This window comes from Belonocnema kinseyi, chromosome 6 (genome assembly GCF_010883055.1).
Source record: "Belonocnema kinseyi isolate 2016_QV_RU_SX_M_011 chromosome 6, B_treatae_v1, whole genome shotgun sequence".
NCBI classification, from domain to species: domain Eukaryota; kingdom Metazoa; phylum Arthropoda; class Insecta; order Hymenoptera; family Cynipidae; genus Belonocnema; species Belonocnema kinseyi.
In genome coordinates this window covers 123275650-123291929 of record NC_046662.1, presented here as the reverse complement: position 1 = coordinate 123291929, position 16280 = coordinate 123275650, and the positions used below count along the sequence as shown (strand labels likewise).

The 16280-nt window shown below is 32.3% G+C and overlaps 2 protein-coding genes across 2 annotated transcripts in view; both read right to left on the bottom strand.

Annotated features, from left to right (window-relative positions):
• Positions 1-15543, bottom strand: part of LOC117174175 (dimethyladenosine transferase 1, mitochondrial) — a 34280-nt gene extending 18737 nt beyond the window's left edge. Inside the window, exon 1 of the mRNA XM_033363015.1 lies at positions 14888-15543. Within this exon, the coding sequence (XP_033218906.1) occupies positions 14888-15518 (631 nt within the window). The 5' untranslated portion in view covers positions 15519-15543. The remainder of the gene's footprint in view (positions 1-14887) is intronic.
• An 18-nt stretch (positions 15544-15561) lies between these two features.
• The window catches only part of LOC117174176 (cytochrome c oxidase assembly factor 3, mitochondrial), a 46622-nt gene continuing 45903 nt past the window's right edge, over positions 15562-16280 (bottom strand). Inside the window, exon 2 of the mRNA XM_033363016.1 lies at positions 15562-15860. Coding sequence (XP_033218907.1) covers positions 15590-15850 — 261 coding nt within the window. The 5' untranslated portion in view covers positions 15851-15860 and the 3' untranslated portion in view covers positions 15562-15589. The remainder of the gene's footprint in view (positions 15861-16280) is intronic.

Here is a 16280-nt window from a genome sequence, read left to right as displayed (position 1 = left end):
TCGAAATTAATTATTAAAATCTATTTTTGATAAATTCAGATATTATCGATCTTTTTTTTTATATAGTACTGAAACGTACAACGCACAGTGTGGTGTTCCCCTGCTGGCGTGCCTGGTGGGTGCTGATGTGAGAATTTTGCATATAATATACGCAATACAAAATATTTGAAAATTATAATCTTCTGCAGTTAGCCTATAAAAATAAGTTTCCAGAGCTCACCACGATGAGGTTACATTACGTTTTTAAATTCCTTTTTGTTCGTTCTGCTTTTTAATGTATCTTGGCTCTCACAGAACGAAGTATTTTTTCTTCGCGAGTCTCTTCGCCCCTCACAAACGTATACATGAACGTTAACGTTCCTTTGCAGATTGCTTCCTAGTTCTTATTTTCGGCAAAACGTTATACTCCGTAGCTAAAAAATACTTTTTCAATATAAGTATTATTCCATTATTATTAGGTATCAAAGCATGATACTCTTAAGTGCGTGGTCCATTCTTCGAATAGAAAAATGCATTTGCAAAACTTCAGCCGTTTTAGTGTAATCGTATTTCGTTCTAAAAAAAAGCCGTTTCTGTGAACAATTTTTTCCCCTGTTGATATAAAGCTTCCACTGCTTGTATCGGTTATTTCGATGATCTTTGTAATCCAGCTCGTGCCGCCTGACGCTTTAAGTTTCCACCAACTCCAGTGGCAGAGCTGAGCACCACAAGGCCTCCCCCTGACTACGCCGCTGTTCAACACAACTTTTTCTGTGAGTAGTAGCAAGCGCTGATGGAATAGGAATTGTGTATTGTAACATATTGTATCGTTATCCTGAAATATAATTTAAACAATGAACATATTTCGTTCTTATCAAGAAGAATTCTACTGTTTTAAGACTATTTCCAAAAAAATTCGACGAAGTCGGAGTTGGTCAAAAATCGATTTTGATCTTTAATTTGGATAAATGGAGGCTAAATTTTTATTAGAAATTAATTTTAATATAATTATCTTAAAGTGCATGAAAAAAACTTTTTTAAACCACCCATATATTTTTGTAAGTCGAATAAGTGCAAGCTGAGTTATTCACACTTGAAATTCTGCGTGCATAGTTAAAATTTGAAAAATTGAGCCCCTGTCATCAGGCAACCCGTTGCTTTCAGACCTTAAAATGTACGTCATGACTTAAGGACCAATAGTATTATAATATAGGTGAATTTGAACATGACACGAATACCTTCGATTCTTAGGTGGTATCACTTTATAAATAATGACACAGTAGGAGATGAATAAATATCTATAACATACCTTAAATGGAATTTTGATTGATATTACTGTTAGGCTGGTATCTTAAGGATGTTAGAACATGATCCCCGGGCCATTAAGGTGATAATGATCAGTGGGCAAAAATCTTTTACCATTTTAAAATTGTATAATCTTCCTTAGTAGAGTAGAAAAGACATTTCTAGCACCCTTTCAAGTAAGTCTGCATTGGTGTATCCTCTAGCCTATTGAGTTGATAAAAAATGATGGGGTGCAACAAATTGATTATTGCAAAAACTCTTTGATCTCTCTAGGTACGCGATGCAAAAAATGTCTTATACCCCTCGAAGAAAATTTTGGTAATTGAACTTCAAATGTTGCTTTCTAAGGCATGTTCCAAACGCATCTATTGGAAAATTAATTCACTAAAGGAATTATTACGTTCTTATTATTCTCCGAAATAAGTGTATTTCCTTAAGTACGAAAAATGGCATTAAAACTATGATCTCTAACAATTGCTTTAGAGCAATTTCATTCTTGGCGTTTATTTCTCGCTGTTGTATCAAGAGCAGCCCTTAGAGAGTTTACTGTGTACAAATATTCTTTCCAAATCATCAATCGTACTATTTAGCTTGTAAGATTTTTTCAAGTGCACCATTACTGGTGCCTAGTTGACGGGCCGAGAGTAAATGCAGCGTAGAATTAGTACAGGAACGAAAGCCAATTTGAACATTTTAAGCGCAACAACGGTTTGAATGATCGTCAGAGGAAAAGCGGATTAAAATACGCTAATTGCAGAAACGGGTTAGATGCCTAAGCTCTTTCTCCTCTCGGCCGTATGTCAACCCGATTTTCCCTGTAGTCTTGTGGAAATCCATTTTACGCCGCAACAAAAAACCAACGCTTATGAACTCACTCAAAAGTGACTTCTTACGACCTGCGGCAGCATATTGCTTCTAAAGTATAGTATTTTGTGTATTCCCAAAATCAAAAATATTATTCTCTCCTCAACGAATGAATTTTTTTAGATCAATCTCAATGAAATTTCTGACATCGTAATAATTAATCTACGCGAATACGTTCAAAAATGAATCAAAAGAATTGCTTCATTTGTATTACATTGTACCGAAACGTCAATGATTGAGAACGGAATTTTCAGTCAAATAAATTCTGAGTTCAATCGAATGTTTTTTGGCTCAATTTTATTTTTATTTATGTAGACCGTAAGACATAAGGAAAAATTTACGATTTAACATTGTAATGTTCTTTGAAAAATATAATATAAGAAATATGAATGTGTTCATGTATCTATACGTCGATAATAATTAGTGATATTAAAGCCCAAATTAGTAGTTTCTATTGTTTGTGAGTGGCGTCACTGGCAGCACCGCGCAAAAAACCGACACACTTAAATGCTAATATCTTTGGAACTAGAAGTCTCCATCAACATTAAATCATGTATTTGCTTGGATGATTTTTAATTGGACCTGGTTGTACCTCCCATGCTAATACACTAACATACACAAGGCCGATAGGCTGAGGACAGAAAGAGAGAGAAGGCAAACACAAGTAGAGCCGTAGGGCCAAGAAAGTTTTTTAAATACGTGTTGTCGCGATGGCTAAACGCTAACCTGGCATGACCACACATGAAATTTTAAATTGGAACCTATATTTTTCATTCCAGATTCAGATTCTGCATTTAAAAAATACTTAACACCCCGTTACACGCGCGCTATATCTGACAGGTACATAGTTTTGCGTTCTTCGTCACTGGTTAGGCGCGTGGAGCAGGACGTCGTCCCCCTCCGACGTATTCCTCATGCTCGCGTTGCGCAACAGTTCAGGGAAGCATTGGCGGACAATCAGTGCAGTTAGAGGTGTCCTTTGGCACTATGCATCTCACAGATACGGCGCGTGCTAGAACGTAAGTATTCCAAAAAATGTATTTTCGAATTTAACCCTAGACTTTTTTTAGTGTAAGTTGTGTTACGTTGTGATTATAATATTTTTTTTAGAAGTCAGTATTTATAATTGATAGGTCCTCATGTATCTCACAGATACGACGCGTGTATTCATGTCATTCCCCATGTAACTATTTTTTTGAATTACTTTTTTATTTTAAATACATGTTCTGGATAACCTAATTTTGTTTTACATAAATTTTTTGACTAAAACTCCGTGTTCTCTTATTTATAGATTTAATATGCCACAAAAAGCAGGGAAGAAAGCTAATTGACTCGATTTCATGGAAGAAACTCCATATTTAAGTAAGAAGAGGGGCAAGCACAACCTAATAAAAAGACTGCCAGGCCCGATTGGCAGAGGAATGGGTATAAAAACCATTCTAGAATCATGGGCTTGTTTATTTGATGACAACATGTTGCAAATGATTGTATTGTTCACTAATTGATATATTGATAGCATCCAAGATAGATATTCACGTGACAGAGAAGCTAAGCACACTGAAAAAACCGAGATCAAAGCATTTAATGGCCTTCTCTACATTGCTGGAATGTATTAAGCCGGGAAATTGAACCTCACAGATTTATTGGCTACTGATGGATTTGGGATTGAGATATTCCGTCTCACCATGGCTATAAAAAGGTTCCGCTTCTTACTTCAAACTCTAAATTTTGATGACAGGCAAACCAGAAAAGAGCAAGAAGCACAAAATCGTCTTTCCCCGGACAGAGACATTTTTGAAAAATGTACCAACAACTGTAAAGATTGTTATCATGTGGAAAAAGACTCACCATTGATTAAAAATTGGAGCCTTTTAGGGGTGGGTGCCCCTTTACGCAATATATGCCATCTAAGCTAGGTAACTATGGTATTAAAATATTTGCTGCAGTCGATTTAAGTGTGTATTATACATTCAAGACGGAAATATACGGAGGTAAGCAACCTGATGGCCCATTCCAGGTCAGCAATAAGCCTGTGGATGTCTTTCAACGTCTGTTTACCTCTCTTCGTAACTCAGGTCGTAATGTCACTGCCGACAATTTGTTCAGCGACATTACTCTCTTTTGCAGCCTGTCAACAAATACGGCCTATCTTACGTGGGGACTCTGAAAAAAAATAAATCGCAAATCCCGAATAAAATGAAAAGTTTGAAAAACAGAGAGGCGTACTCAAGTAACTTAGCATTCAATAAAGAAGGCACTATGGTTTCATATGTGCCACAAAATCAGAAGAATAAAAAAAATGTTCTTTTGATCTCCATTATGCATATGGATGGAGCAAATGATGAAGAAAGTATAGAGAAATAAAAACTGGAAATAATTACTTATTATAATCAACATAAAGTTGGTGTGGACAACGTAGACCAAATGTGTTCAACGTACAATGTCGCAAAGAGGCACGAAAAGATGGCCAATGGTGGTGTTTTCTACCATTCTAAATGTGGCTGGTATCAACAGCCAAGTAATTTGTCTGGGGAACAAACAAAACGTGCCTACTCGCCGAGTTTTTTTTTTCGCAAACCGAGGAATGAACTGATAAGAGATCAGTTGATTTTGCGATTGCAGATCACGAACTTGCCACGCACCGTGGCCTTACGTCTTCGAGAACTTCTTCCCCGTGGTCAAATACTACAGGCTTCAAGCAACTCTGCAGCTACTAATGCCGGTAAACGGAAGCGCTGCCAACTTTGCTCGGGCGATGAAAATAAAACGACAGGACTCAGTAAATTTACGTGCTATGAATGTGGGCAATATTTATGTCTGTAACACTTATTATTTTTGTGTTGGTGGCTGTAAAGTTGATCTTGACAGTAATATTTTTATTTCCTACTTCGATTAAAAAGTAAACATATATTGTTTTTTATATTTACGGCCTTCTTTATTTATCTGTGCACATTTTTAACTAGGAAATACGAAAAATTTAGTTTTACTATTTATTTTTTCAATTAACCGATTGAGTATCTCACAGATACGACGCGTGCATGGGCGTTCCACCAGGGGCCACGTGTAACGGAGTGTTAAGTTTCATTAAAAAATTGTTCTGTATTTGCAGAAATTTTTTTGTTTGCTTTTATTCCCTGAATTACAATAGCTATGGAATTTTCAATTAAAATAAAATACATTTTTATTCAAAAATATTACTTTTAACAAAAAAAACTAACTTTCAAACAAATATTTACATTTTCAAATAAAGTGATGAATCTTTTAAATAAAATTGTGAATATTTAATTGGAATATTTGAATTTTTAACCAGAAATATGAATTTTCAAATGAAATGATGAATTTTTACGTAGAATAATTGAATTTTTTGCCAAAAAGATCAATTTATATAAAAAAGACGAATTTTGAACTTTTTAACTAAAATTAGGGAGTATGCAACTGTCATAATTGCCATAAAGTTCGATTCTTAGTTTATTATTTGTAGTTATTTATTTATTGATAGCTTGGAGACACGCCATTGACTTAATTGATCCATACTGCCATGTAAAATGCATTTTTCTGGCTTTCTTGATTTTTTCACTTCTCAAATTATTGAAACCTTATTTACTTTTGTAATGCTTTCATGTTTAGGAAATTTGTATAAATATCAGGGATTTATCAGGGAGACTGGAAGATTCAATTTTATGTGCAATTATTCATTTTTTGATGAAACAGGCAGTTTTTGTTTTAATCGTAAAAAATAACATTAAAGATAAAGAATTCTTTTTATGACACAAGGAAAGAAAAAAAATTCAGGGGGTAATACATGTTCAAATTTTCAGAAAATCGACTTTTTTTAATTTCAGTCACGATATACCTTTAGAAATAAGGTAGAAACCTTCTTTTACCTCAGGGCGTATTGGGGTGGTCGCCACGATTCCAGCCGATTTACTAGGCCATTCACGTCGGGGGTCTAAATTTTTGTAATCGAATTTATCATTCATTTCATTTCTAATTTCATTTTTAATTTATAAAGTGAATCAAATTTCCCTGCAAATTAAGCCTCAAATTAAAGCTTTAAAAAGGAGGAAAAATTTGGATAAATTTGAATTAAAATTCATAAAGAATAAAGAAAAACGACGGCCACCAAAATCGCTTCTTCTTTATTTTGAAAAGTGTAAACTCTACTTCGAGTTGTATAATTTGACAATTGTCCATTAAAAATGTCCTTATTCTTATTATGTCATTCAAGCCCAGCGAGAGGTATAATAGCCGTGAAGGACTAAGAACCAGTCGAATGACAAGATTTATTAGGCCCTGTTTGACCTAGTCTCTTGGCCGCCACTGGCAGTCTTTGCAGCCAAAGACTGCCTTCTGGTGAGCCCTGTACTAGGCCAGTTTCATTCAACTTTTTACATTCTTATCAGAGAAGGTACTAGATTTGTGTAAAATTTGCCTCCCCCCCCCCCAGTTTTTGTCAAATGTCCACGTTTTAAAACCCCCTGAATCCAAAAAACAGGTTTTTACTAATGTGTCTGTCTATTTGTATGTATGTATATCTGTCTGTGAACACGATAACTTTTCACAAAATTAATCTATTAGATTGCCCTTTGGTACACTTGTTTAGTATCCTAAACTAAAGGTCAAGTTCGTTAGCCAGCCATTTTGGATAAAAATTCAAAAAGTGGGCACATTTTGAATATTTTTCAGACCACTTTTTTAAAACGTCAAAAATTCTCTGTACGGTTATTCATAGAATTCAAAAACTTTTTTCTATAAAAAGAATATTATCAAAGTTAGACGATTTTCAAAATCCAAAAAAAAAAAACTAAAATTAAGATTTTAAGGCAAGAAACAGATGATATGAAAAAAGTCAAGAGAAGAAAAACTTTTCTTTTTGAAAGCCCTACAGGACTATGATAACTTTTTTAATTTGATCGAGAAGTTGAACACTCCAAATTTGATCGTACCAAAAATAATGAAAAATCCAAAAATTCAATTTTTTGGTCAAACTATATAAGATACGAAAAAAATGAAAAAGCTCAAATTGCGCGCCCTGAAAAGAACTACAAATTAAGAAGGAATCACTTTTCGATATAAGCTACGAAAAAAAAATGAGACAAAACTTGTTCATCCAAAAAAGAGTAATAATTTTTTATAGGACAGTTAGTTTTTGCTTTAGTCGTAAAAAATAACATTTTAAATAAAAATATTAAATTTTTTTGAAAAAACGACACAAGGTATGAACTTAAATTATCAGACAAAAGTTGTTCGCCTAAAAAGATCGATAAATTTATTATCAATTATTTTTCGATAGGACGAGTAGACTTTTTTTTAATTGTTAAACATAAGATTAAAAGTTAAAAAATTAACTTTTTGGAAAAAGCACAGAAAAGACGAAAGAGGACATAGGCTCCTATATAGGACCCTATATAGGTTCCTGTATTAGACCCTATGCAGATGCGCAGTAGTTTTTATTTAATCGTAAAAAACAACATTAAAAATAAAAATATTATAATAAGAATTAGTGTGATTCAATTTTTATGCATATTATAAATTGTAATGATTTACATTTATTGAAATGATACATGTTTCAGAGCAGCTTAGAATACAATTTAAAGCAAAATAAGAAACAAATACAAAAATAATCATGCTAAATACAATTTGCTTTTTACTTTGCAATTTTTTAATAAGTAATCCCTGGCAGAGTTACATAAAAATTGTATTATATTTGATATAAAAATGTTGTGTATAATGTAGAAAAGTTGACAGGTTGAACAAAATCGAGTGCGAAGCACGAGATACGTGATGAGAATGTGTTCGTTAAAGCCAAAAGAGATTTAACAAAAGAGAGTTCAAAGTCACAAAATTACATTTGTCGGTCCATTCAACTTTGATTTTAAAAGGTCTGTGTCCGAATGCGGAAGAAATGCAAAGACTAAGCACGGAGTGCGATTGCCCTCAGTCGCGTGCCGTAGGTGCGCTCAAACTCTTGAGCTAAGCTTTTTTAACGAAACAGAATTCACAATCACAAAATTACAGTGGTGGATGTTTTGAGTCTTAATTTTAAAATGTTTGCGCAAGAATGTGCGAAAATATAAAGACCGAGCGCGTAGCGCGAGATAATACAGAATCGAGCGTGAAGCGCGAGATAAATAAAACACCGAGCGAGAGCCAACAGTCTATCATGTGACTCTCGGTCATGATTTTCCATTAATATTTAATAACGATCTGGCACATTAAATGTTGAAAAGCGGAGAAAAAAAAACGAAAAAGAATTTTAAAAATCTCCATTTGTTTATTTATCAATATTCATTAATGATTGAGGGTCATACGATAGCCACTTATGGAGTTTTTAGGAATCAATTGGGTTTTGTGTTTCAGATGATCCGAATTTGAGAAATCATGACGATCGTTTTTTCACATGGCTTCTTCAGATCGCCCACATCTCGGCCGGATGTTATTAAAAAACGACAACATTTTTTTTCGTCAGTCAAAATTATGTCCTAAAGATAATAATTGCGAATGTCAAATAAAAAATAATGCAAAAAAAAACTATTGAAAAAGGTCCTTGAACACGTACTATCCCTTCAATAGACGAAATTCGTTTACCGAAAAAGGATATAAAAATTGATTCTTAATCGTTTTTTTTTATAGGACGAGTACATTTCCTTTGAATCTTAAAAAATAAGATTAAAATTTTTTTAAATTGAATTGTGGAAAAATAGTAAACGAAATGAAAAAAGATCTACACATTTGCTATAAACTTGTTAAAAGAATACATTAAAAATAAAAATTTAACTTTATGGAAATGTGACGAAAGTTATATTATAATAACTTTTTATTTAACACACATTTTCGCATAAATTTTACCTACAAATTTTTTAGAACCAATTTACGCTAGGATGCGTTTTTTTGGTTTCAATCGTAAAAAATGACATTAAAAAAAGGCAAATTAAACAGATGGAAAAACGACACATATTGAAATAATATGTTTAATAACCAATGCAGATTATGAATGGTAATAATATACATTTATTGAAATGATATACGTTTTTAGGGTAGCTGAGAATAAAATTCAATGCAAAATAAGGAACAAATATTGAAGTAATCATAAGTAACATTTGTACTTTATTTTTCAATATCTTAATAATCAATCCCAGAACGAGGTACAAAAATAAATGTAATATTCATTTGATATAAGGGTATTCAACATAATGTAGAAAAGTTCGCATTTTTGACAAAATCGAGTGCGGAGCACGAGATACGTGATGAGAATATGTTTGTTAAGGCCGAAGGAGCGGAAACAAGTTTTAGATGAGTTTTCTGAAGCAACAAGTAAACTTTTAAAAGTTTATGACACTCCACTTCCTAGAGACAATTTGTCCGATCAATTTATAAAAAACTTTGGATTGGGTTTGGGAAATTGTAAAACAAAATCAAAAGAGATCCGCCTTCTAACGCTGTCATCTGATTATCTTTCAAAAAATGATATCCTTGAGAAATTTTTACTTACAAAGTATATAATGGTTTAAGCACGGAAACTAAAAAAGGACAAATGCGTTTATTATTTGCCTGATCCAGACAGCGGTCATCCTATTCCTGCGGAACATCTCAAGGTGGCACAAGAATATTATTCAAATGATGGCTTGGATTGTAATAGGCAGAGTCCAATAAGAATGACCTTATAAATGTTTATGAAAATAGAAAAAAAGATAAAGAGGCTAAAAGGTTCTTGGCTATCAGCGATCCTCCAAGGGAAGTATGTATATGCATTTACTGTGCAAATTTCGAACTTAAACAAATATTCGTCACGAAGTATTTTCGGTCATAATGTGTTCTTCTGCGCCAGAAAAATGTATCCTTCAATAATGCAACTTATGCCCAGGAGCTAAAGGTTTAACAAATCAGAAACTTAACATCTCAGAAGAGATAGGTTGTGAAAAGAAGGTGATTTTGCAGAGAATTGGAAAAAGGTTTTAAAATATGAAATTCAAGTTCTTACTGGAAAAGTTTTCAAATCTCAATATTCAAAGCAGTTTGCTATCGCGGTGACAAACACAGAGTTTTGCTATTGCAACTGACGATACAAAACATAATTCTGCGCATGCTGTTTTAGCAATGAATCGTATTAATAGGAAATTTGCAAAAAGATATTTAGGCTAAATGAATTCAACAAATTACGATTATCACAGATGGAGCACCTGCTCACTTCAAAAACCGATTTCAATTTCACGTGTTATCAGAATCACCAGTTAAGGGCGTGTGATACTTCGTCGTGTGGTCAATCGGGTACAGTTCCCCCGGCTTTTGCTCCACAAAAATGAAAATTTTTAAAAACTGAATTCGGAGATGCTATAAAATATCATAAAGGACGTCCACGGATTTTTCTGACGAATAATAACAACAAAAATTTATTGTGCTAAATAAAAATTTTATGCATATGAATTATTATGAGGTTACGTTGTTTTTCATCTCTGCCTTTTAAATAATTTGGAAATTATTAATGAAATAAACTTTTTTAATTGCCTGTAAACAAGGTTAGTTCCGGGAGATTAGTTACTTTTGTATATTTGTAAGTCCAAAGTTTTCGGCCAAAAATATTGTGTAGTTTGGAAGTAACGCTCGGGAGAATTGTAACATACATAACCTCAAAATATACACGCACGTTGTTAACAATATCAAAATTTTGTTGATAAAAAAAAAAAACAGAAAAAAAAGTGTGCGGGAACGTCCGTTAGCATGTTCGCTATCATTTCCCAGATTTTGAAGAAAAAATATTTCTTATCCTAGGAAAGAAGCCGGGGGAATCTAACACTGAAAAAATCGATACTAATTCCTAAGCGCTATGCAAATTAATCACATTTTGCTAAATTAAAACTTTTTTGAATTAACCTACAAAAAAAGTGTGCGGGGACGTCCGTTAGCATGTTTTCTATCATTTCCCAAATTTTTAAGACAAAATATTTATTATTCTAGAAAAAAGTCCGGGGGAACCTAAAACTCGTAAGATCGACAATTTTCTAAGTATCACATGCCTTTAACAATAAATAGGTTTTGTGTGAAACAGGATATGGAAAAGGAGCTTGTGATGGAATCGGGGGAATTTTAAAATATTTTGCTACTGATCACAATCTAAAACATTCACACTTGGAAGCCATCACCGATGCTTAAACTTTCGTGACTGAAGTGCGAAAGTACGTTTCTGCTGTTAAACCAATTTTAATTTCTACATCAAATTTTAAAAACTTTCGAAGTTTGAATACACAAAACTAGAAGAAGGTCCCATTTATCCCAGGAGTACATAAATGTCGGATGTGGAAGATAGAGATCGATAAAAGTGATTTCAAAACTGCTTACATTGTGAAAAATGTTAAACACTATTGTTCTCTTAAATTATCTGCAACAGACAATGATTCCACTTCAGATCTTGAAGACTCTAATGAAGAATCTGAATGAATGGATAATAAAATTCTGAAAATCTGGGTTCAGTAATTATTCATTTTTTAAATTGAGATTCAAACGAGGTTTTTGTACATTATTGAAAAATATCTGGATAAATGTGAAATGTTTTTAATATATTGACTTAAAAAGTTATTAGTCACGAACTTTCTTGTCTTGGCATTATTTTTGTAACTTAAATTGTTTCAGCAAAAATCGATTTTATGAATAATAATTTTATGACGATAAAAATTGTTTAGCCCTCGTAAAACTCAGAGGAACTTTTCCTTATACAAACATATATTTTTCTTGAATATTGAGCAAAAATGTTGCGTATTTCCATAAGCCAAGAGTGAAGAGAATTTTCTTAAAGAAAATTGAATTTTTTCCTCGGAGACTGTGTAAGATATTATAAATGAGTAAAAGAACTTTTTTTAGAACTTTCTTAACTGTGCAAAATATTTTTAAAACAATTTTTCGTATCTATTCTTGTTGGTAAGAAAAATGCGAGAATCCGATTTTAAGAAAAAAATTCTCCTTGCCACAAAAGTTATTTGGCCCGCAAAAAACACAAAAGGTATTTTCCTCATAATTGTACAAATTCGACAAAAAATTTGCAACAAATGTAAGTGAATTTTTTGAGAAAATCGACGTTTAGTATTTTCAGAAAAACCAAGAAGACAACTTTTTACCAAGCATATGAATTATCAAAAATATAGTTAAATTCGAAAACGAATTTTTATTCAAAAATCAGAAAGTTCAAAATGTTGTTAGAAAAATTACTGTTTAATTAAAGTCACGATTAATAAGGTAAAAGGCTTCAATTTGCAAACAAAAAAATAAATTTTCAAACAATTATGTAGTTAAATTTTAAATTAAAATAGATCAATTTTCAACTAGAAATGGTGTAGTTAAATGTTAAACTCAAATAGATCAATTTTCAGCTAGAAATGGTGTAGTTAAGTTTCCATTTGAAAAAATTAATTATAAAAGAAAAAAACATAGTTCAATTTTCAACCAAATAATCCATTTTCAAACCAAAGTACTTGAAATTTCAACTAAAGAGACTATTTTCGGCTACAATGATGATTCTTTAACGTAAATTACCTAAATGTTCAGTTACAAAGGAAATTTCCACCTAAAATAAACGGTCTTCCAACAGAATAGTTGGAATTTTTAATCAGAAAAAAGAATTTCCCAACTAGTTTTTGAACTTTTAATCTAACTGAAAAAACTAAATATTCAACTAAAATGGAATAGATAAAATTTCAGTTTCGAAAATTGATTTACAAATACACAAGTAAATTAAGATGGTTGAATTCTTTTAAATGTTCTATGCATACACACTTTTTATTGTGAAGTACATATATACTTTTTAGCATTTGGATGAAACAATTCGGAATGATAAATGCGCTGAACTTTAACTTGAAACGCTTAAAATTCAAAACTGCTGACAATTGGTTTTCCAATTTACTGAGACTCTACTATGCAATTTATTTTACATTACTTCAAATGAAGCAAGGTGAGATGAAAAAACGATTTATTTTTGCTTAAAAACGCCCAAAATGTGCATTTGTTTATGTATAATTTGTTCATAAAATAAAAATATATGAATGCATAAGAAATTTTTCCATTAAACGTCATTCGAAATATAATTTCAGCAAGGTCTAAGAAAAATACCATTTTTTTGTTTGAAAAAGCAAAAAATATGCATTTGTTTATATAATTTGTTTGTGAAATGAACAAATATTAACGCATAGCTACATTTTTAATGAGTTGAGCGAGGTGAGATGAAAAACCATTTACTTTTGCTTGAAAACGCCAAAAATGTGCATTTTTTATGTATAATTTGTTCATAAAATAAAAAAATATAAATTCGTAGGAAATATTTTTCATTAAACGTCATTCGAAATATAATTTCAGCAATGTCTAAGAAAAATATGATTTTTTGCTTGAAAAAGCACAAAATGTGTATTTGTTTCTATAATTTGTTTCTAAAATGAACAAATATTATTGCATAGCTACATTTTTTATACATTCCGGCAAGGTATGAGGAAAAAACAATTTATTTTTGCTTAAAACGCATCAAATATGCATTTGTTTCTGTGTAATTTTTTCATAAAATAAAAAAATATTAACGCATAGCAAAATTTTTTCATTAAGAACCATTTGCAATATGATTTCAGCAAGGTATTAAAAAAAACCATTTATGAAAACTCCAACAATGTGCATTTGTTTATATAACTTGTTCATAAAATGAACAAATATTAACGCATGGCAAAATTGTTTCAAAAAACATAATTGACATAATAATTAAAATAAAGATAGATGAAAAATTGATTTCGCTTTGAATCAAACTCATAAAATTTAAATTTGTTTATATATTTTGCTTATGAAATAAACAAATATCCACGGATGGTATAATTTTCTCAGAAAATATAATCGGTAATATCATTACAATAAGAGTAAAAGAAAAAAGATGTTTTTCTGTCTATTAATTCCTGTGATGTACATTTGTTCATAGAAGTGATTAATAACATTTAGTCTTAAATTTGTATGGCCTTGTATTATGCAAACAATAAAAGCAAGCAATTTTAGACTAGGAATATACTTCAGCAACAAATATTCATAATGTGGATTGTTTGTTATTAAAATCTGTTAATAACAATTAGCTTTTCAAGCTAACATTTTTTTTTCTTATATCCCTTTGAATTTAATCAAAATTAACCTGCAGATTAAAAACAATTTTATCTGCTGGAATATAATATGAAATGCAAAAATTCAACACTTTTTTCTATTTACATTAAGATAAAAATTAAATAAACAACTTAAAATCCACTCAACTTTTTCTAGAAAATTTAGACCTGAAATTAAAAAAAAAAAAAACTAATTTAAAATCGGTGCATTATTGCGTTCTATATGTCATTTTGAACCTCGTTTTTCATTTCACTCTACTGTGAACCGCTACGTCAGACACACATCTGGCGAAGGAGTAGCGAAAACCCGACACGATCCTGAGCCGATATGTCGACTTCCCGAGCCAAAGTCGAGGCGAGAGAAAGGCGATCAAGGGTATCGAAAACATGATCCCGAAACGGGAAAAAACGAACGCGATCCCGACTCGATCACGAGGCATTATTGTATCGAACGGCACAAGTACGCGTTACTGAAATACAAAAAATTAATAATTTATTTTATAAAAAAGTTAACATAAATATAATATTGAAAATTATGAACGGCAATATCAATCATTAAGGTGACAAGAGTAATGTTTTATACAACACTATTTATAATTTCAAGAGAGCATTTAAAAACAACATACCAGGTATAATAAATTGCAATTGCGGATGCGTCCAAGCCTGAGCCATTACAGACAACCGACAACGCTGATCTTCCGTAACGTCAGCAACCAATCGCTCCGCCACTTCTTTTTGAAAGGTTAAAGTCATTTTCGTTCTCCCCATACTCCACGGTCCTCGTCTTTCTGATATAGCGTGTAGCCATAGAATAATAAGAGGAGTCGAAACATTGAATGGTAAGTTTCCTATTAGATGAACTTTTGGACAACCTTCCTCCCAGCTTCTCTTTTCTTCTTTGGGAAAAACGTTATTCATATTTATTCTCATAATGTCATCGTAAATAACTTCCATTTTACCGTCAACAGTTGCAAAAGCATCAGCCAGCATTTCTAGAAATGGTTTAAACCTTCTGTCTTTCTCAATTACAATAACTCTCTCTGGCATTTTTCTTAGAATTGCCCTAGTAATTCCTCCTGGACCAGGTCCTACTTCCAAAACGTGCGAGTGTTTTAGTCTTCCAGCCTTCTTAACCATCTTTGCAATCATCCTCTCATCCATCAGAAAATTCTGAGATAGTTGTTTCACAGCGTTTAGGCGATACAATTTGACTAAATCACGCACGGTTGGTAGAGGCGGCAATCTCAAGAACTTCATACTTTTAACTCGATCAATTTTAACAGAAAGGAATTCAGATCGAGAGAAAACCTTGAATTCCAACAGAAATATTACTCCGTGTTTATTTTCTCAGGTTCGTTGAAATCATCTAAAAATTCTTCTTGTTTCACTGCTCCAATTGTATACGCGTAGATTCCTATAACGCCAAAGGCGAGGAAAGCTGCAGTGAATATATTCCTTTTGCGAATTTGCTTCAGTTTTGTTACCCTTTGCAGATTTACCTCTTCCACTCTCTTCATATTAATCAAATCCGTAGGGGTCACCTTCCTTTGATCTTTCTTCAGATCCAGTTTTGGCAAGGTATCGCTCATATTACTGGACCTTTTAACATACAACATTAAAATTAGAATAAATGTCGAATTAGGTTTAAGATGAAAGATGCAATAAATCTTTCAGAATTTTTAACCATTTAAAGAGAAAAATTGAGGGAACTTTAGACAGAGTTCGCATCATAAAAGGTAAATTTAAAAAATGTAAGCATTGTACTTTGATCTTGTACATAATACTAACAGGAAACCTAGGTAGGTGTCTGCCTTCGATTTTCTTTTTTACGTATGTTGTAGTACCCAAAAAACTAAGCAGCACGTGCTTTTCTTATCTGATCAAATTGGGCTTTAAGGGGTGAAAACCACCCCCAAAAATTGAGGTACTATATATTCCATTAAGGCATATCCCTTTTGGGGGTAAGCGCGACTCACTCGGTGAGAAAGGGAATTGTACAAGGCAATCATGAGGGAGGGG